The following is a 23,216-nucleotide window of genomic DNA, read 5'->3' on the forward strand; positions in this document are numbered from 1 at the left end:
AATCTTTTGTGTTAATGATCGTAGGTTTTACTGTTACAACAGCAGATGAACATTTTCAGATGGATGTGTGAATTTGTTTTTAAGTTGCTAGTGTCCCTTTAAGAAAAACAAAACATAATTTAACCTAGAGGATTTCCTAGCATAATGGAGGCCAGTCTGATTGGCTTCTAGGTCCCAGTGCAATATAAACGTTGAATAATAAGAAAAAGGAAGTGCACATGTTCTGGACAGGGAACAACCTTGCCTGTTTTTTGGTGGGTGAAGATATTAGTTTGGTAACCAAGTTGGTTTTGACTGGCTCCCAGCTCTGTTTTTTTGACTCTTAATATTGGAAATATGTTTTCCTTATCCATAGGAGTGCAGGAAAAAAGATGGCAGCTGTTGGTGTTCATAAGAATGCAAGTAAATTGCTGTCTAGCTTGCACCCAGCTCAGTGGTGGACACTTTAATTAGCTGTCTGGTACTTTCATAAACAATGCTGCATATAAAGATAAATGTGTAGCACCTTTGCCGCTGGGGGAAGGTTAGCAATGCCTTCTCTTCCCAAGCCATGTGCACAGTGTAGTGTGTTGCTATGTTTAAACCTGTGAAAGGACGAAGATGGATGCATCTGGTGTAGAGAAATACCCACAGCTCTCTTGGGTTTGGCAAGGTCTTAGACTGATGTGCATTGGATACTTACCCTCACTCAGCTATTTCAGTGGAGATCAGGGAGGACTTTACAGAATGGATGCAGGGAGGAAGGGAATTGCATATGGAAATTGAGCAAAGGAAGTGAGAGGTGAAAATGATGCGGGTGCCACAAAGCCCTCTTGCAGCCTAAGCACAGGGAGGGAGACTGGAAGGTGAGGATAAGACCCCAATCTGGCAAAACACTTAAGCCCATCTGTAATTTAAAGCATGTGAGTAACCCACTGAAGACAGTTTTGCATAGGCTAGTTGTGCCCTCAGTCTCGCTTGCTGCCACCTAGCCAGTCTAGTGCTTGTGCCCTCCTCCCTTAAGCTCTGGTCCAGCAAAACACTGAAGTGCGTGAATAGTTGCTTTGAAGTCAGTGAGACAAGTCATATGCTTAAAGTCACAAATATGCCTAAGTGCTGGGCTTTGGATAGGGTGACCCAGGGCCGGCTCCAGGCACCAGCCGAGCAAGCTGGTGCTTGGGGCGGCAGCTTGTAGGAGGCGGCATTCCGCCCAATCCTAGGGCGGCACGGCCGCTTTTTGTTGTTGTTGTTGTTCCGCTCCGGCCGCCCTGTAGGGGGCAGCGGCGTGGAGGACGGGAGCGCCCTGCAGCAAGCCCGGCAGGGCAGCCCGCGTCCTTCCCTCCCAGCCAACCGGAGTGGTGCGGAGCCCTCCCGGCAGGGGGCATGGCGGGAGGGGCCGCGTGGCAGCGCCCCGCTGAAGCCCTGGCTGCCCCCCTTCTCTCTCTCCCCCCGCTCCCTCCTCCTCCCCTCGCTAGCCGGGGCACATCTGCAGGGCAGGGAGTCCCCCTGCTCCCTGGCTCCGGCCGCGCCAGAGGTTTTTTTTTTTTTTTTTTTTTTTGGCTTGGGGCGGCCAGAAAGCCAGAGCTGGCCCTGGGGTGACCAGATAGCAACTGTGAAAAAACAGGACAGGGGGTGGGGGGTAATAGGCGCCTATATAAGAAAAAGTCCCAAAAAACGGGACTGTCCCTTTAAAAATGGGACATCTGGTCACCATAGCTTTGGACAACAATTGCCAGGCAGGTAGACAGCTAAATTGTGTGTACAGCTAGGCTAGGCAACAACATGCTCAGGTTACTGTCACTTCATCCTCTCTCCCTCCCAGGGTCCACCCATTTATTTGTTTCACGCACGTGTTGTGTCTTGTGTTTAAGAAAAGATTGTCGGCATTTTGGGGTAGAGCCCATCTCTTTACTTAATGTTTTGTGCAATGCCAAGCTCAGTGGGGTTGTGATTCCTGATTAGCACCTCTAGGTGCTACCAGTATAACAGGTTAGCTTCAAAGCAGGCTTTGAAGAGCCTGTAAAATCATCAGCCTGTTCGCAACAAGTGTTTAAGCCTGACATTTTAAATAATATCATTTGTAGGCTTTTCTTTGGCACAAACACTTTAATATCTCCCATGCCTCTTATGTAGAACACTCGTCTATCATGAACCATTCAACATTCTTGTCTCCTGTTTTTCTCTACAGAAACTTTTTATCCTGATTGTTAGCAGGCAAAGACTAATATTCAGGATTTTTGTGTGGAGTGTGTGTGTGTAGGGGGGTGAAATGCAGATTTAGGGAATGTCTTAAGCTCTGTGTGTAAGTTTAAAAAAAAAAAAAAAAAATCCACACCACATATTTCTTAAAACCCAGGGCTTGTGATTAAAGTCACACAGAGTTCTTAAGCTTTTGTAGCCAATGAATAATAAACAGAAGTCAAGCTGCCAAAATAAATCAAACTTAAGATTCATTTAGACTCATTTCTCTAGCAAGTTATGGCAGTTGGATGGTCTCTTCCAAGCCGTAGGAACACAGTAAGCCTTTCTAGTCTAAAACATGCTTATTGAAAAGGGTTTTCGGAAAATGGCATGCCAAGAAGAAATACTGTTATTTATTATCCTTTTGGACATTGGCCATTAAAACTGGCATTTGCAGCTACACAAGGAGGTCAAGCATAACTTTTGCCATCTGCTGTGTAGCCAAGTTCAGGGGAGAAGCAAGTCGAAGCGTGACCTTTTCTTGTGCTTCTATATCATAAGTGGGTAAATGCAGCTTGTCACCATCCTGTAGCTCCGTGGTTCTCAACCAAGGGTACACCAACCCCGAGGGATAAGCAGAAGTCTTTCAGGAGGTACATCAACTCATCTATATATTTGCCTAGTTTTACAATAGGCTACATAAAAAGCACTAGCGAAGTCAGTCCAAACTAAAATTTAATACAGACAATGACTTGTTTATGCTGCTCTATGTACTGTATTATATGGTAACGTAACGTATGCACTGTATTAGACATGCATGCATTTTATGTCATTTACTGATGCATGCAAACATGTTTATGAGGTTGACGTTGTCATGGTGTGTATGTGGTTGCGATGTAAAAATGGATAGCTTTTTAAAACGAGGAGCTGGAAGCAGCAGTAGTAGTGACAGTGAAAGTATAATTCACAGCCTCCCAGAATGACAAGGCTCACAAGTGGAAAAATAGGCTCAAGTATCACACTGAAATGTAAGTTCAATATTTATATCCCAATCGATTTATTTTTCACTATATGGTAAAAACGAAAGTAAGCAATTTTTCTGTAATAGCGTGCTGTGACGTACTTGTATTTTTATGTCTGATTTTTGTAAGCAAGTAGTTTTTAAGTGAGGTGAAACTTGGGGGTATGCAAGAGAAATCAGTGTCCTGAAAGGGGTCCAGTCGTCTGGAAAAGCTGAGAGCTACTGCTGTAGCTGTCCAGGGTGTGGCTCGGGTCATGTTTTGTGCTGGCAACAGGCAAACTTCATTCCCAGATGGACCCAAGCCCGGAGTAAGTTACAAAGCAAGATCTTGCTGGGTCAGAGCTGGTGCTTTTGCCTCATGCCAACTGCATGAAAAGTCTACTCCACCAGTGACAATGTTGACAACAGGCAGGAGTTTGAAGCTTGGTTTTACTATGCAGTGCCACTCCCCCCCCCCATGGGGAAACGTTTATTCCACCCATTAGGTTTACATGCCTACGGCTGAAGATCCGTCAGCATTTCCACTTATAAATTTCTATTTTCAGGGTTTGTAATGCAGCTGTACAATCCTAGGCCTCAATCCAAGAGTGGATTTATCTTACAAAATCTGAAAAGCATTATTTTGGTCCGTTTTTGGAGGTACACAGTGTGCGAACCAAACATGGCTCTGATTGATCAAATGCGATTTGGTGGGAACAGCTGAAATGCTGAGTTCTCTAATGGGCTTTACAGGCATGTAATTGACAAGGGCCCTGCCCTAAGGAGTTTACAGGCGAACTAGGCAAATGCGATGCACAAGATTGCAGTTCAAGGGAGGTGCAGGCCATGTTGGAGTGGAGATCAGATTTGTTGAATCTGGAGGAGTAATGGAGGTCACTGAGCGCAAGAGATCAGGGCAGCTCTCCCCCGCTTCCTGAGAAAGGAGTAGGTCACTTCACCCCTTCGTGTGGAGCAGTTTGCTCCCCATCGTGTGCCTGCCTGGCAAGCAGAGGGAGATGGAGCCGCGACTCGGCTCTGCCCGCTCTCAGTGGGGGGTGATGAGGGAGCAGCCGTTGCAGCTAGAGTCTCACCTGGGGGGTGCATGGGGCTTTGCTCCCTTGTGCAGCTGAGTGCAGGCTGTGACTGTCTAGCCCTCATCGCATGCTTACATGATGTAGCCATAATAGTCACTGTGCCCAAATACAGCGACGTTAAGGGCTTTGCCAGGAGCCTGAGGCACCTGTCTAATTGCTATAGCGATGGGCCACAATGGTTCAATCCCAAATAGTGCACGTCACTGTGGCTTATGTGCGCGTAAGCAATAAAAAGTTGCAGATGAGTTCACGGTCTTGGGTAGCCATGCTTCACCTCCCCTTTGACTCGTCCCTGGCCCCCCAAGTCAGGCGTAAGGCGGCATCGACGCCATAGAAAAGGACAGCTCTGAAAGGCTGTTGCATAAATATGGAAGTTGAGGTGTTATACCTCATTATGTCAGCCCACACAATATGGAAGATCGCCTGCTGTTTCAGATCTCGTGTGCCTGTCAATCATGGTGTGCCTGTTTAAAGCTCAGGCTAGACTTCTAACCACAACTGGGAATTTTTTTGGGGGGGGAGGGGGGGAATACAATTTGAAGCTTGATTCATTATTAACATAGCTTTTAAAGCTGGTTTGTTGAATAAAGTCCCCTGCACAACCCCCTTTTTGGTTGAAAACTGGATTTTGTTTGCACCAAAAGGACTGATGATAGAAACCCATGTTCTGTGCAGGTGAGGTTGGAACTATAGACTTGTAGTAGCAATATAGCACTTTGTGTGTCCGTAGCACCCTTCGCCTGAACAGGCTAGTGTGCTTTACACCCTGTGAGATAAATAGGTACTAGCCCCAATTTCCAGATGGGGACACTTCGGCATCAAGGGGACGAGTGACTTTCATAAGGTCACACACAGTCTGTAGATAGCAAGGACTAGAACCTGGGAATCCTGCTTCTCAGTCCAATGCCTTACCCACAAGAGCATCCCTCCACCCTTAGATTGACAGTGCAGGTTTTTTGTGGGGTACTTCCAAATATCTTTCCAAGGGGCAGGGGAGAGAGCTAATATTTTTAAAAAGTACATGTCCCGGTGTAGTCAGCAGCAACTGGGCATGCCCCAGATGGGAGACGCTTAGGTTTTTTTTTTTTTTTAAAGCGGCTGAAATTATTTGCATTTGGAACTCTTAGGCCCTGTCTGGAATAGGAAAATAGGTGGTGTTTGAACATGTGAGCATGTGTAGACTGTTTAAAACCTTTTAAAAACCTGTCAATTGGTTGTGGTCGCTCCTAGTGGCTAGAGGGCTACTAGGATCAGGTACTCCAGTGATGGGCAGCAGTATAAAGCCCTAAGGGCTTGTCTACTTGGTGAAAATGACCAGCACAGCTATAGCAGAATAGCTGATTCCACAATAGTTATGCCAGTTAATTTACTTGTGAAGACAAGCCCTGCGTGGGTCACCTACAGCCAGTTAACATGTTTTTAAAGGTGTTAAACTGAGTCTACAGTAGGTGCAATGTAATGTTTAAAATCATGTCAGCTAACGCATATTAGCCAACACGTTTTCCAGTACACCTTATTTTCCTAGACACGACCATGGCCTAAGTTAAGAGGGGTTTGTGTGTGGAGGCTTTCAGCAGAATAAATTGTAGGCATAAGAAATAAGTGGTCAGAGTTTCTCCAAATTGTGCTCCTGTTTTCCTGAGGCTTGACTATATTTCAGAGCAACTTAATCCTAGATTGTGTTTATCTTTGATGTAATTCTTACAGCATCCTCTAACATGAAATCCTAACAGAGTATTTTTTTGCCCTTTCTCAAACTGGAGGGACTCGCAGGTATGAGACCTTAATGGAAGAAATTGTTAGCATGATCACAGTATACAAAAGTCTTTTTGAAAGTGCTGCAGTTGAGGCTCCTTTGAGTTGTTAGATGGAAATTTATTTTTAACCATGCTGGAGGTTTTCATTGATTTCAATTGTAAGTGTGGCAAGGAATGAAAGAAGACTTGACTCTCTGCAGTTGAGAATGGGGAGGTTTCCAGAAGTTCAAAGCTCTCAATATCCTGACCACAGCCCAATTTGTAACATGAAGGATACGTTTGGACTCTAAGAAATTGGGCAGATGTGTCAAGTGTCTATAAAATACTTAGCACTGGGCAGTTTTCCAATATGAGTAATAACATCCAGTGGAAATGTATATTTGCTAGAATCAAATAAAACCAGCAAGTTTTTACTCCATACCAATCAGCATGTGGAAATCATCTAAGTAGTTTAACCATTATTACCAGAACAACGTGGATTCTAGTGGCCCTCCGGCTTAAAGTTTCCTAAGCAAGCAACCTATCCCAGCACATTTTTTTCTTTCCCCAATGAAACGTTGTTCTGTAATAGTGCACAAACCTCCTATAGTTCCTTTTGTCTGAGGATTTCCGAACCCTTAAATATTTGGCTGAGCTCCACAACAGCCCTGGAAGGGTGGGTAGGGGCTGTTCAGAGATCACTGCACCCATCACTGAATTGTCACCACGTCACTGGTAGAAAGTGGCAACTGTTCAATAGAGCGCAGAAACTCCGCCCACCTTTTTAGGGCGGAGGTGAAGATGGCTACCGTGTCAGCTTGGAACTACAAGAGGAATTCAGAGAGGTAGAACTTAATTCCCTGTGTTGGATTTCGGGTAGGATGCTATGTGTAACACCCCTACTCCTGCACATAAGTGCTAGGACATCCTTTAATTGCCATAAGTGGCAAGAACATTGGTTTTAAAGGGACACATCAATTCAAAGTCAAATTGATTTAAAAAAAATAAAAAAAAAAAAGTTCAGTAGTGTCTGGTACTGCCTGACTTCCCCTGCCAATTATGGTTTTACAATCACATTTTCATCTCTTAAAAGCTGTTTTTCCGTCCTCCTTTGCTATGCAAAACACCCAAAACCAAGGGGAAACAATGTAACTGACTATACCCAAAGTGATCTTGTGGTTACTTATAACAATACTGAGGTCTGGTCTACACTATGAACCTATATCGGTTTCACACCCTTGAGCAACATAATTATACTGACCTTAACTCCCTGTGTAGACAGCGCTATGTTGGCTGGAGAGCTTCCCCCGGTGATCTAGCTACCACCTCTCAAGCAGGTGGATTAACTACGCCAATGGGAGAGCTCTCTCCCGTCAGCTTAGAGCATCTTCATTGAAGCACTACAGTGGTGCAGCTGCTCTGATGCAGTGTTTTAAGTGTGGATTTGCTCTAAGTAAACAAATCTTTTTCAGACTGTGTCATCTTTCGTTGTGTGTGTGTTTGTGGTCAATCTCACTCTCTCATCCTTATGCACTAACCAAATACTGCAACGTTTTGGTTTCAGTTGCTACAGGCAGACTGTTTAAATCCAAACAAACTGTTTTCATCATCATCAGAACAAAGCTTCATGAAAATATTGTTAAGCTTTGTCAAGCAAACCAAACCTTTATTTTGTCCCAACACCAAATTTTACATCTAAACTACCAAACGGTGGTCCATGACTTAAAAAGCATGGAATAGGTTTTCACACAGCTTTTCTGTGTGTGTCTGAGCGAAATGTTATGTTATCTCTCTTCTTAACTTAAAACATTTCTGAGTTACAAAAAATGCCCAGATCTCATCAATTAAGTAGGTTTTTCTAGGTCAAAAAGAAATATGCAGCCCTCCGGCACCACTGTATCATTCAGAGCTACTACTGTGTTGTTTGAAGGTTATATTTTAAGGGGTAAATAAAGGGGTTTGAAGTAAGCTTTAAGAAATCAAATCAATATTTATTAGCAATTTCACTTCGTACTGGTGCTCCTGAAATGTACAACATTGTCAAGTTTTGTTGTTGTTGTTGTTGACAGTTTTGGAAACTTGTACCTTGTTCTAAAAATCGCAGTATAAAACTTAAACCGAATACCAGCTGCTATTCCTGTCTCTTCTCTTCCCCCACATCACAACCACGTTACTCAGCAAAACAGCAGGAGACCTGAGTTCTTTAATTCATAAAACAGGGCCAGAGCTCATGTTGTCCAAACTGTGACTCCCCAGAGCCCTTAAGTAGGTAAAAGTAGCAGATGTTGGCACCACATGATGGTAGCTGTTGACCTGTTTTTTGGCTGTTAAAGTGTCTGGGGGCAAAATCCTGGTTTAGTTTGGTCAGCATTCCAGTGACAATTTGTTAGCTTTGGAGCTTGCCATTGGCTTCAATGCTCCATCTCCAACGAAGTGCAAAATAATAATCAAGAGAAATATTTTTTCAAACATAAACCACTTTCATCCTAAAGGTTTCCCCGGTTTAAATATTTGACTTTCTATTCTTTTATTGCTGCTTGTCCCATTTCTGAAACAAGAGAAGCTGGAGTATCCTGAAAGTATGAAAGAGAGAATCTATTGTACACGAGCAGGCAGAAACTCTTTTCAGGGCGTATGCTTTTTCTGAGAATAAAATACGATGCAACAAGTGTTTGGTGTTGTGAGCTGACTGGTAATTAAGGGTGCTCCCGTGTTCATGATTGGGGATATTTTCATCCCACTGAGATGAAATGGAAGGGGGATATTTTTATCTCCATGAATGGGGATTTCTACTTATAAACCCCCCATGAACTGAGATGACATTATGCCCCCCACCGTCTTGTTCTTCTCTGGAATCGAACTCTTCGGGATCAAACCAAGGACAAATGCAAGCTTGAGACTCTGCAGTGACAGTTAAAGCATCAGCACATCATGCACTTTTTTGCAGAACAGATTAGAAATAACCTTGATAGATGGTTGGAGGTTTGGGAGTGCAGATTGGAGGCCGTGTGTCAAACCCAGGAGAATACTACTGCTCTTACATTCTCTCTGTCCAAGTTCATGACTAAAAACTAGTGATCACTGAACGGGGGGAATAGAATTTCAATAAAATATTGTGTAGGTGCTTGTCACTTATCTGGACTGATCCTGTTGAGTTTTTCAATAACTTCATACTGTTATGGGTAAGCCTTGATGTATGGTTTATAGAAAATCCCGCCCAAGAGACAAGCAGTGGATAGGAAATTTGGCAGGAGTAAGGCTAGCTGATACTGACTCTGAAGGGTGGGGAGATGAAAGGATAGCCCTCCTTTCCTTTCACCATCTCCTAATAGTGACCAGGTCTTACCAGGAGCTTGATAACAGATTTGGATTTTAGTATGAGATGCTGACCCTTTTCTTGTTGCCTTTTCAGACCTTTAGAAAAGAACCTCTGGTAGCCCCCGGTCCTGCTAACCCTTATGCACGTGTTTAACTTTGAGCTAGAGTAACTTGGGGCTATTCACAGTAGCAAAGTTAAGCATGCATGTAACCATTTTCAGAATCAGGACCCTAATGGTTAACTTTTTAGAGAGAGGTCTGGCTATTTTTATTTTCCACTGCTTTCTCCAGTTATTTTTGATAACTGAAGTGGACAGGACTTCAAAGAGCAACTTGTCATTCCAACACCATATATTTTGTCTAAGTACCATAGGGTAAAAATAACAAAGCAATCTTTAACTCAGGAGACTGATGGCTAGTAATATTTCTTAGACCTCGCATAGTACTCTACAGCTTTAAATCACCAGCCACACATTCATCACTAATGTGCTTTGCAGAGGTCACCTTATGGCAAGCTGCCAACTTCTTAAAAACTCGTATCAAAGCAACCTTTATCAGAATACCTTCATGTTAGATGCAAGATGCGATTGTGTGCAAGATGGGATGTTGGCAGGGGATGAAGGCAGAATTAAGGTGGCTTGGGTGGCTGTGAATTTTCCTGCCTTCTAATATTTGCCCTCTTACTGTAATGTAAATATGGAATTATTGGCTTTCTTACCTTGTATGATTTTTGAGAAAACACCAACATTCTCTTATATAATTGATGCATACTTCAGTTTATTGAAGCTTTTTTTTTTGGTCTGTGAATTTTAAATAATGAAAGTGTAACCCACATTCAATGGCCCTTTCTCAGGCAAGGGTTGGATTCTGATATTGTACTCACATTGAGTGGCATCTTACTGATTTGAATAGCCACAGCTGGCCTACCTGCAGAGTAAGGTGCTACTCAGTGTGAATGAGGCAAATTCTGGTTTTATATGATGCTGTATGTCTCCAAAGACTTTTAGAAACACTGATTAGTAAGTAAGGGCAAGAAATAATCTTTTGATATTTGTAACAGAAAATAAAGGACTTTCCCATAAAACTAGATACAAAAGCTCTGCACAAAGCGTATCTAGAGCAAATATTGTGTACCTTGCAATAGCTTGTGTGCAACCTTCAGTGTCTAGAACCTGTTGTACTACGCGTGGTTGTTTGTCAGTTACTGCACTGGGGTTGTCATTTAACTTCATTGTGAAATGTTATTGGTGTTTGCCCATCCCCCATGATAGCCACTGAGGAGGCTCTGAATGGAGCTCAGTTTAGCATCTCATACCAAAGAATTATCTGTCCCTGAAGGCTAAGTTTGTTTTGGGTGGTCCAAGGTCTAAACGGATGTCATGACATTGCCTCTGCTTTGGATAAGAATGGAGTAATCGAGCAGTGATGTTTCCATGGGAGCTAATTTCATCTCTTGGCCAGATCTGGCCTCTGTATCTCTTTATTTAGAGCTCTGTTTCCAACATCCCTCTTGGCTTGAAATACCAGTTAGTGGTAGCAGGCAGTGCTGTGCTGAAACAAAAGGAAATGTAGCAACTGGCCTCTGGGAAGGACTTTGGGTTGACTTTTTAGAGGCCTATCCAAGTCTCAGAATATGCAAGAGCATCACTTTGGTAACGGCCTGTTTAATAGCTGAAATTGGGATCTGGTACCTATACAGAGACTATGGTTAAATACATTGGAGAGAGAATGCTTTATTAATTTAGTTTTGTTTTTAATCCATATGCCTTGGAATGGATATGGAATAAAAGGCAAGATTTTATTATAAAAAGAAACTAGGGCTAAGAGCCAAACTCTATCTCTCCCTCTCACACAGGTGAGTTAGTTAAGCAAAAAAAAAAAAAAAAAAAAAGGAAGATGTCAATTGCAGATGAACAATGTAACTATCTCTGTAAGATGTACATTCAGTTCACTAACTGAATGTGTTGGATGATTGGCTAAGGGACGTTAAATAGATAAAAGTTAATGCTCACATGATTCTGATACTTCCGATGAGACCTTTTTTCCCCTCTGGAAAGTGAATTATAAAATGTTCTCCAACTTAGTCACATTTATTATAAAAAGTAAAAAACCATTCCAGCGGGGGGGAATCCTTCTGCCAAGTTGGTCTTCATTTTGATCTTGGAAACACAAGATTGTGATCAATGTATTTGTTTTTTCAAGGAGTATGTAGCTACAATAATATCCTTTCTCATGGGATTCGATATAAAAAGGGGGATGGAATAGAAGCGTACTTAACAGCAGAAGACAAAGGGAGCTGGGGATGGAGATGTTATCAAGATGGAAAGGGCTTATGTGTAGAGTTACTTCATAGGTCGGTTTTAGGACATGCGATCAGGTGGCTTTCCCCACTCAGATACACTCCAAACACAGTTCACACCAGTTGTGCTGGGGTCTAAACTTACTTCCTTTGTAGGGTTTGGTCTTATTCACGTAAGGAACTGAAAATACCACACAAAATCCAGCCCTCTGTCTATAGAGAGTCATTCCCACTTTCCTTAGGGTGAGATATTGAACTACCTGCAACAGTGAATCGACAAAAGATACTTAATGTTTTCAGCATGATCATAAGGAGGTTTTCAAGCAAACACTTCCATCTCTGTGCATAATTTTATATATTCCACACACACAAAATTAGTTATCTTTGAACTGAGGTTGCTAGTTGCATATCCTATGAGTGCAAGATATGAAAAGCAAGGAAAAGAAGCAGGCAAGTCATTCAACAGCCCATGTACAGGCCACCTTTTTGTTCCCCTTCTCAGCCTCAGCAGCCTCCTCTCCACAGTCTACAGCCCACTTACCACCACCCTTCTCCTGAACAACCATATACGGATGAAACTCTAACCATAAATACAATTCAACAGCAGGCGCACACGTAGATTTCCATTCTGTAACGTGAATATAAACAATTAATACCAAATCGTGAGTGATCAAGACAGAAAATGCAGTTGTCCTTGGAAGAGCTGTTGTGCCAGATTTGGAAACCAAATTCAGTTATTAAAATGTGAAACAGAAAAATGTCCGTCGTGCTTAGAGTACAGCTCTCTACACAGACTGAGCCATGGTATTACCCCTGTAATAGAGCAGCAGTAAGGCTAAGCACTTTTACAGATAGGTATGCAGATAAGGTTGTGCCCCAGAGTCCACCGATGGAGGGCTGGGATTGAAAGCCAAGTGACCCAGATGTGGGGTTTTATATTCCTTCATTCCATAACTTTTGAGTTTTCCATTTAGGTTTATTTTCATCTTTTTTGCTAGCACTTCTTTGGAGGAAGAGCTGATGCTTGCTGGCCTTTGGCAGAAGTGTGATTTGTGGAGGAAGGGAATTGAAGTGAGGGAGGGTGTGAAAATAGGAATGATTTGAATGAAATAGTTGTAAATGAGCCCTTCAGGTCTGCAGATGATAATGGAATTGCAGACAGCAAATAAGTACAACCACCGTCAGATGCAAAAGGAACTGAATAACTTAGGCCAACAAATGATGGATGCACTTCATTATAGAACAACGCACAATGCTTTGAAAGCAAAGAATTGGTCATCCAGCCTAGTGATCAGGGAAAGATTTGGGAGAGATGCCATTGAAACCAGCTGCTCAGTGTACAGTAGCAGCCAAGAAACCTGGGGCAAGTTTCCTCAGTGGTGTGAATCAATGTGTTTGCTGGCTGAGGATCTTGTCCTCAGGTGACTTGTTTTGCATAAGACACATGTACAGATGTGTTTAAAACTAAAGAGCTCAGTAGGGCCTGATCCTGCTCTATTGAAGTCAAATAGAGTCTATTGGTTTCAGGGGTGTATGAATTGGGCCCTTACTGAATACATGCTTTACAAAGTTACCATACCATGGTGGATTCAGTTTGTCTAGTCAAATTCCCAAATGTGATTAAATCATAATATGTCTGGAAGCGAATTTTTACAGCTGATTTACAAATGTCTGCAAACAGAGTTTTGTAGTTGAAGTGCTGTCACGCCCTTAACTGTAGCAATGATACAGACAAGAATGCTGTCATCTCTCTCTTCAAGAGAGATGCTAATGTATGAGCTTGACTGTGAATCTTATTCTTACCCTGCAAAGAAGCTGTTGCTGGGTCTGCCTCTGCTCACGTTTCCCACTGTGGAAATCTCAGAGAAACATGGAAGGAAGGAAGGAAAGGAGAAATTTCTTGCCTTTCGCTATTATTATTTGCAACGTGTTAAATATTTCACCACACACTTTTTCCTTGAAACAATGGACAAAGTATAATGACCTTCCCTATGTAATATTACAGCGCAGATCCTGGGAAAGTTCTGTAAGACACTAGGCACTATGTGAGTTTAGATTAGGAGGTGGTTGTAACCCTCCGGTTCAGCATCTAAGCGGCTTTGTAAAAATAAAACATGTTTTGTTCCTTTTTTTTTTAATTTAAAACATGGGCGCTCCTGGGTTTTTATGCTGGCTGCTGCTTTCCTTTGCTGTCAGAGCTCAAGCTTTGTTGTTACTAAAAAAACAGGAACCACTCTACAGATTGCCATGCATCCTCCTGTCTGTCAATATCGCACCGTGTTACTTACAAAAACAGAACGGGAACCTGGAAATGAGAGCGCCTCAATGTGCTTGATGTGTTCTTAATAGGTTCCCTGTGTTGCTGTATGCCTCGCTCTGGGTTACACAAATCTCACTCTCCTTGAGGGCTGCACTCCTTTTGCTGTTTCTCTGTTATAGCGCTCTGTGGCATGATTTTGGTGCGTTGGATCAAGGGGGATTTCTTCATTTTATTTATTGTTTGTATGATAGTATTAACTAGAGCCTGGAACCAAGATCTCCCCATTGTGGTAGGTGCTGTAGGTACACCTGGGAAGAGGCAGTGTTGCTCCGAAGAGTGAACATTCTAATTAAACAAGAGTTATAAGGGATGGAAGAATTTTAAATTTAAATATTATTATCCCCATTTTATAGACGGGGAACTGAGCCACAGAAACACTGAAGTAGAAGTCTCTGGCAAAGCCAGGAATTAAACACAGATTTCCTGAGGCCTAGGCCAGTGTTTTAACCACAAAGCCTCATTCCCCCTTATTTAGGAGACTTATTCATTTAGCAAACACGGCAAGTTCAGTTCCTCTGTCCCCTAGGTAACTCACTCGATACTTTTTCCATTGATGGCACCTCTTTCATTATCACATTTTTTTGGTAGGGCAGATATTTTCTTCTCCTGATCCACTGTAAATATGTGGATCAGTGGAAGTTTTAAGTGTCTTTCCAGTTTCACTAGATGGGTGGAAAATATTTTGGTTTTCTTAAATATCGTGACTTTCCGGTTTGTAATCTGTAGAAACAAACTCTTAGAGCTCTTAACTCAGGCACTTAGAGTCCCATTATAAAATTCACATTGAGCCAAAGAATAAAATCCTATCCAATTTATTTTAAAAAGGTCTTGGGAAATATTCCTTGTCTCAGGTTTTTCTATTCAACCTTGGGACAATACAATTGTATATTGGCCTCTGATATATGGATTGAATGTTGTGTAGTAAAAATGCTACAAAATTTGCGGTAGGGAGCAACTGCATAATTCCTTTGATGATGGAAACTGAGTATGAATCTTTTCCTTTTCTCTCAGGCTCTTGAGGAGGCCCAAAAAGCCATTCAGCAACTCTTTGGTAAGATTAAAGATATCAAAGACAAGGCGGAAAAATCAGAGCAAATGGTGAGTGGCAGTTTCTTCCTGGCCTTTAAAGGGAGCGAGAGATCTTCTTTTGTTCCCAGCATTTGTGGTTTGTCCATCCTACATGCTGTATGTAGGTTCTGAACCCTTGTCCCTATGTTAATGTGGCTGTAGAAGCTAGCAAGGTTCCAATTCCAGAGAGGACAGGGCCCGTCACATCCTCTCCTTACAATTTGCTGTAGTGGCTTGGATGTTTAATCAGTCTCTTGTTTTTAATCCCTAGGTTAAAGAAATCACACGAGATATCAAGCAACTAGATCATGCCAAGCGGCATCTGACCACCTCCATCACTACCCTCAATCACCTACACATGCTGGCAGGGGGTGTGGATTCACTTGAGTAAGCCACAGGAACTTTCACTGGTGCTTTTATAAATATGGGGCTTTGCAGCTGTATTCTGGAGTACTGGGCAGCATTCTAAATAGTTCTTTATTAGCCGATTCTTCTTCTTCCAGGGAATGTGTGCTCACAGAATTAGCAATGGCTATTATAAATTCTGTTGTCAGGTCTTTTCTGCATGTACCCGGTAGGTCCTGCAGTCCCTGTCCCATATGAATAGGAACTACTGTTGCTGCCTTGGACTCGAGTCGTGTCCCTGATAATCAGCATTAGAGGACCATAGTTGCTATGTTGGTGAATAATGTTGTTCCATTCAGTTGGATGTCCTAATTCTGAGTGTGGCCTTTACAAATTAGAGCATCCCCCAAGTGGTATTTGAGATTAGTGAAATTTATCTATTTCTTTAGTTGTTTGCATTTCTAAGGTGCCCACCACTACTGTGTGCAGGTGCTGTTACATAAATTACGAAGTACGTTTAATGACCCTTCAAGAGAAGGGAACCCAATTCTTCTCTTCCGCCTGCATTTTGAAACTACGCTTTATCTGTAGTAGTCTCTAGTTGGTTTACTTGAGGAGCACACTGCCGGGGCAATCCACAGGTTTTACTTGTTGATGAGATGAGTTTTGCAAGCAACTGGAAAGTTGCAAGACAAGGGCTAGGCCTGGTTTGCATGGTAGTGAATTACCCAACTGAGAGCCCGCTGCAGAGAACCTCCTGTTTCTAGACACTTATAGTTTAAACCCAGCCTTCCCAGCTGTACAGAGCCTAAAAAAGAATGCAGAAAAAGAAATAATTCAATTTGACTTTTCCATCATTTGCTCATGAAAGACATTAACAATAAAGTCAAGGCCAACAGCTTTTCATTATAATTCTCTTCCCTATGAGGCTGTAACTCATACTCTTCTGGGATGAGAAATATCTTGATTTGGGTCAATATGGCAAAATAACATTTACTGCCTTCAAACCCATACTGTGAAGTTGATGCATTCAATAGTTTACATGTTCTTTGCCAAGAGTTACTTTTGACGTCCGTGTTTTTGAAGCATTATTAGATGTATGCTGTCTCCGTTTATTTTAGCATCAGTTAAAACAAATTCTAATGCTGCAGTGGAATGTTAATGAAGATTTGTGTATTTTAGACAAATAAATTTCAGTATGCATGGCTGTGACCCAGAGCACAATGAGGTAATCTATGGAATTGCCACCCAAGATCTGCCCTTAACATTGAGCCTGGTTTTATAATCTCTGATTTCCTCTTCAGGGCTATGACCAGGAGGAGACAGTACGGGGAAGTTGCCAATCTCCTGCAAGGTGTTGTGAATGTGTTAGAGCACTTCAACAAATATATGGGGATTTCACAGATACGACAGCTTTCCGAAAGGTAAAATGATCAGTCTTTGTGCACTTCACATGCCTGCGGGGAAAGGAAGTTAGAAAATGCATTGCACAGGGTAACTTTTCCAAGAATTTAAAGGCTGGATACATTCTTTACAATTTATATCCAGCCAAAATGGATAGTTTAAAATTGGATGCAACTGGTTCATCTCTTTAACTGTCGATTTTATTCATAACAATGATTAATATGTATACAATTCACAAATGACCTGAGCTTCCCATTGCCTGGCTTTTAATAGGCACAGTAATTAATTTATTAGCAGTGAACATTGTTTTATGTGACCTCATATGAATCAGTATTTGTAATAAACCCAGAGCTGATCTTTTCCACCACTTTCTTAGCCTTGTGACTTTGGCCCAGGAGCATAACACAAAGTAGAAGATATGTACTTTTAAAACAAATTAATGCTCGGGGCCTGTTTCTGTCCTGACTTCCACCTGACTTCAATGGAGTTGCACAGAGCTTAAGTCAGGGCAGAACTTTTCCCCATAGTGTTGAGTCTGGAGCTTCATGTGTGTCCGATTCCCATTGGTTCATGCAGCTGGAGTCGTCACTTTATTTCCCTCAAAATAACCAAATAAGGCTATACTGAATCCACTGAGTTTTGTATGGTTTCCACCTGAAACTGGCCCCACTTGGCTCTGAGCTCAGCAATACGAGTGCAATTGAGGTTTGCAGCCACCACCCCACCCAGGAAAAAAATAAATGGACAAAACATGCCTGGTTCTGCTATGAAACTTTTTCACCCAGCTTGGTCACGGTGCTGTTTTTCTGGAATTGATTTAACAACAAAATCCAAACTAGTGAGCTGAGCTTGTGGTCTTTCTCTACACTGCTGCATGGGATACTCAGCCTTGATCTCTGGTTCTGGTCTCTTCTTGAATTAGCAGTGTATCTTGTCACCCAGTACCACCCCCATCTAGCTGATTAAGGATCAGTGTTGAGTAACCCACCCAAGCCTTCTTGGGGTGGGATGGCTTCAGTTGGGAATTTGAGGATGGGGCTGAGAAAATGTCTAGGAGACAGCTAGTGTGTTTTACCATCCCCCTCACTCCTTGGTGGTTAAAATGAACAACACTGAGTACAAAACTGCCTGAGACGGTGCTAAAGGCAGATCCAAAGAATCAAATTAAACGTGTGCTGCTAGCGTTCATGCAGGGGATGGACTGACAATGTTTTCATAGTAATGTGAACTCATAGTCTTTACTTTAGCCTAGTGTTTGCTTTTTTGCGTGCATGTGACTGCCATTCTCAGATATCCAAGCGGGGGCTTGGTATATGAGAGGGGCTTGGCGGAGCTCTGCAGATACAGTGTTTAGAGTGGCTTTGGATGGCATCCTTCCTAGGGAAAGCAACTAGCAGTCTAAGGCAGTATAGGATTGCAGGCAATATTGATGTCATTGCTTTGGTGTGTCTGAACGCTGAAAACACACAGGCAGAATCTGACCGCTCCTCTGTACTGCACTGACCCTTCTTCCAGAAAACCCAGTGGGGGTGCATGTGTTCCACCCCAGTACTGCTCCCCTCAGAGTCTACCACATGGGTAGGCAACCTATGGCACGCGTGCCGAAGGCGGCACACGAGCTGATTTTCAGTGGCACTCACGCTGCCCGGGTCCTGGCCACCGGTCCGGGGGGCTCTGCATTTTAATTTAATTTTAAATGAAGCTTCTTAAACATTTTAAAATCCTTATTTACTTTACATACAACAATAGTTTAGTTATATATTATAGACTTATAGAAAGAGACCTTCTAAAAATGTTACAATGTATGACTGGCACGCGAAACCTTAAATTAGAGGGAATAAATGAAGACTCGGCACACCACTTCTGAAAGGTTGCTGACCCCTGGTCTACCGAGAGGCCTAGGGATAATAGGCATATGTCCTGGTTTGACAGAACACTTAAACGCAGGCTTAACTTCAAGCACTTGCTTAAGCTTCATCATAATCAGTGAGTTTGAAGCAAATTCTTAAATGCTTTACTGAATTAAGGCCATGGTCCATGTACGTGCCATACCCAGAAACAGAAATATGCCCTTTTTCTTCTAGATTACTCCTGGTCTGCACAGTACCAATCCGCTGTGAGTGGGGAGCTGTGGATGAGACTATTGCTAGCCATTACACAGCCACATATTAATGCTGCTTTTGCATCTAATATACGTAATTGCTTATGCAGTGAGCCAGAATTTGGCCCATGGTTCCTTTTCTAATGTGCAGCCATTTATTTTACAGTGGCTTGGACTGTAAAATGAAAACTTTTCGTAATGCCGGTAAAAGACACAATGGTATCAAGTCCTACCACAAAATCTGGTGGGGGCCGGGAAGAAAATCTTTTTCTGTTTTACTGCCTCTCTAAGATAAGGCTATTAGAAGCGTAGGGAAAGTCTGTTCTTACTATTTTTAAGATCCTCTTTGTGGGATTTTCCTTTCTCTGTTTAGACAGTTACAGACGCACCATCTGGTAAAGATAGAAGTGGTTGTTTGTGGGGTGAAAGAAGAGCTACACCCAACACGTTGCTAGGATCTCGTTAGTACTTGACAGGCAGCAACTTACTGTAAAATGATTTATTGTTCCGTAATATCTGACTGAGTTTGAGTACATGTGTCCATGTTCCAGCATGATTTGGATTTTGCATTTCTTTTCTCTTTCTTGCTTGGAAGTGTTTTAATGATGAATGTAACATTGAAGAAGATTTTCTAAGCTTTAACACTATTTTCATCCTTTCAAGTTATTGTTTTTGGTGTACCCATTCATTTGTTCTTTGGATTAACAATCAATGCAACCCAAAGTGGGTTGAGGGGCCTTGCATGTTTGTGAAATCAAGCAATGCCTCTTAAAAGTAGAGTTGGATGAAGAACGACAACAACAATAATCATTTTGAATATTTTATTTGTTAAATTGCTACATGACTATTTGACTAGTTCTCTTGTTCAGAGTGAATGAGATGAAGCCAAATGTGAAAACTTGGGAAAGAAAAGGGACAGCTGAACACTACTGGGTGGATTTTCGCAAGAAATATGGTTTTAATTTAGGTTCTTGCTGCTTGATGTTGCCAAACTTAATTGTATGTCATTTAACTGTTGTATTTCTACAGTTCTTGGTAAGTAACTCACCAGGTGCTTTATAAGAGATTTGGGTAGATCCTCTTCTATTCGGGTTCTTGTCCTGATGCTTTATATGGATCTATTGAGCATCAGATTTTGCATTCAAATTCAGCTGATATTTTTTCCAGCCATGCTTCTTAAAACAACTACTTATGGTGTATTAAAGGATGCTGATTACAGTAAATAGAGATACTGTTATCTCTCATTTCTGCTCTGCTTTCTATCTGCAGAGGGAGGATATAATTAGTGGTGAGAAACCCACCCATGAAAATGGTTTAAAAAGATTTGCAGATAGTGAGGGGAAAAAGCCTGGAAAATATTTAGAAGAGACATAATTATAAGTCTACCACAGAAAAACAGGCTAGTTCAGCCTCTTTTTATCTCAGCAGGCTGCCAGGCGCAGTCTAATATTTCTGGTAGCTTTGGCAAAAGGAATTGTGGTTTCTAGTAATTTACTGTTATTTGAAACTTAGTAAAGTTATTAAAAAAAAAAAAGTAGGGGGGTAGGAGAGAAACAAAGCCTTTGCTAATACCCATGTAGCCAAAGGTTGAAGGCGTGCGCGAGCAGCCATAGCGAAATGCCCAGTCCGGGCTATTTAGGTTCAAGGTGGCTGCTCTGTGACCGTCCCAGCACTTGCTGGGAATCAGGTAAAGAGATGTTGTCAGCATAAAATTAGCATTAATAAACGTCCAAAACTGAGTTAAACTAGCAACATCTGGAATGGCTAAAACTGCTGAAATTTTTAACTTCTGATTTATATTTCACCATCGATGCTATTGGTTTCGTCTTTGCATTTCAGCTTGGGCACTGAAACGAGACAAGACCGTAGTTTTACAAACGCTTAAACGTGTGCCGTGTTTTACATGTGCAAATAGGCCTGGGACTGCTAACACGAGTGAAGTCACTCAGATGTGTAAGTGTAGCCGGACTGAGGCCTCACTCACTACACTTCCTGTTTCCCTGTACTAATATTTTGAGTTTGTCACAATGAGGGGAATGTTTAATAAAGTATCACAAAATCACACCTGTCATCCTTGACTTCTTTTAAAAAGAAGAGATTTCTGTTTGTTAGATTTAGTTAAAATCTATTTTAAAGCTTTGATTCAGCAAGGCACATGCATAACTTTTAGCATGTGAGCACTCCCCTGGCAGTCACTGGGACTACTCACTTGCTTAAAGTTAAGCACAGCCTTAAGTACTTTTCTGAATTAGTGCCTAAAACAACAAATTCCAAAATTGGGTCTATAACTACTTGACAGGGCCTCTTTAATTCGTTCAGCTTTTTAGAAGCCAGCAGTTCTCCTATTCTGAGGTTCCTTTGTATTTCAGCTGGAGTCAAATGCTGACATTACTGTATCCTGTCAAATTTAAGGAAACGGGAATTACAGCAAACAGGTCCACATGTTCATATAAAGTCTCTTATTCACATGGCTCCAGACATGTTTTGAGCCCAAAAGCTTGTTTGTTAGTCCATTAAAAGATGCTGCTTTCTCAATCCACTTTTTTTTTTTCTTGAGGATCAAGAGGTCTGATCCTATAGTCTTTCCTCACATAAGTTACTCATCTGACTTAAACAGGGTTACACCCATGAGTAAGGGCTGATGGAGTGGGCCTCTCTGTTGCTACAATTTCCCCCCATAGTTTTATTATATTAATATAATTCCTTTCATATCTGGACTAGAGCTGGTTGGAAATGTTCCGACCAAACAGAGTCAGTCAGCCCTGGGGAGCAGCTGGCCTAGGAGGCCGAAAGCCTTGGGGTCTATAGTGCAGCATGGGAGTGACCCTGCCAGCCTGGGCAACCAATTACTGACATTGATGTGAATCTTGTCAATTTCAGTCAGCAGCAGCTGGGATTCTGAGGAGCATATTTTGTTTCAGAAGCACCTTGTACTGGTGTTTCCAAAAGGATTCCCCCCCCCCCCCCCAAAATGTCCAGTTCTCAGGAAATTTCAAAATTTGGTGCAAGCCAGAAATCCCAAATTTCAGCCAGCTCTAAGCTTGACCACAAAATAGAAGTATGACTGTAGATCTGAACCTGGAGTGTTTGTATAAACTTTCAAATAGCACCGGACAGCAAAGAACGTAAGTGAGAATTGCGTTCAACGTTGCAGGTGGAAAGCTTTTTGAAGGAAGATCCATCTAAATAAATGAGGGAAAAGCAGATCATATTGTGAGAGCAGTACCTAAATATATACATACAAACAGAAAATCTCACCATAATTTTTACTGATTTGGATTTTTCTGCATTTTGGCACCTAAGGGAAAATGACAGTTAAAGAATCCCACTTTGTTATTGTCACTTCTTGTAGCATTTCAGTTATTGCTGGAACTGAAGTGGGAATATTAAAGAAGCAAATCCTTCTTAGATATGGCTGGAGGGTCTCTTTAAACAATCCAAATCCACACTCAATAAATGTTTAAAAAAAAAAAAAATCCCAACCACTCTTGCTAACATATCTGTCTCTATGGAAAAATCCACAGTTTTGTATAATCCGTTTTAGTCCTTAAAGCAGTTCCAGTACAGTAAAAAGTGATGGAAGGTTTCAAGGGTTGCAAAGGGACTTAAGTGCTTAACTATTTACTTTGGCACATTCCAGAATGTGTAGGCATTTCCATTTCTCTAGAAGAATCAATTAAGCCCTGTCAACTTTTATTTCTGGAAGTTAGAAGCTTTGTTCTCTCAGCTAAGTCAAACAAAAGATGGATCTTGTATATGGCTCTTTAAAGAAAACAAAAGATTGAGTTGTTTAAACATTTCCACCCTCTTGAAGTCCTAGCTTTTTCATTCTCCTAAAGAAATAAAGGACTTATTATGTGTGACCATAGTCAAATGATACTTGAATGGAGGTATTTAACAATAGGTCAGTCCACCTGGGAGCTGTGAATAATTCCAATCTGGAAACAGAGGTTTTGTGAAGCCTTTTATACATTAAAAATACACTTTTAATTAAAATATCAATGGTGCACATGAAGATAGAGGCCTAGATTGTCTGCCTGTGTAAACTGGTATAGTTCCATTGGAGTTAAAAGAACTACTTTGATTTATACCAGCTGAGAAACTGATCCAGAATGACAGCACTAATTTATAAGGGGGGGATTAAAATCAAGGATTTCTTCCATTAGAACTTAATAAACATTGTCACAGCACTGACTTGTTAGCCAGATGTACTTAACCCCCCCACCCCCCAAAAAATCCCACCTGATCCAGTTTTGATGAAATAGCCTACATCATGTAGATATTACTTTAATCTATGCTACATTTTTGTGTATTTTCATCTAGCTGCTTGGGTTGAAGAGCATGTTTTAGCAACATTTGTAGATTTCAAAC

General features: G+C 41.7%; 1 protein-coding gene across 1 annotated transcript in view; it reads left to right on the forward strand.

Moving 5' to 3' along the window:
• Positions 1-23,216, forward strand: part of VPS53 (VPS53 subunit of GARP complex) — an 89,209-nt gene that overhangs the window by 15,575 nt on the left and 50,418 nt on the right. Inside the window, exons 5-7 of the mRNA XM_065418307.1 lie at positions 14,939-15,025; positions 15,267-15,382; positions 16,645-16,764. Of these exons, the coding sequence (XP_065274379.1) occupies positions 14,939-15,025; positions 15,267-15,382; positions 16,645-16,764 (323 nt within the window). The remainder of the gene's footprint in view (positions 1-14,938; positions 15,026-15,266; positions 15,383-16,644; positions 16,765-23,216) is intronic.

This window comes from Emys orbicularis, chromosome 17 (assembly GCF_028017835.1).
Source record: "Emys orbicularis isolate rEmyOrb1 chromosome 17, rEmyOrb1.hap1, whole genome shotgun sequence".
In the NCBI taxonomy this organism is placed as follows: domain Eukaryota; kingdom Metazoa; phylum Chordata; order Testudines; family Emydidae; genus Emys; species Emys orbicularis.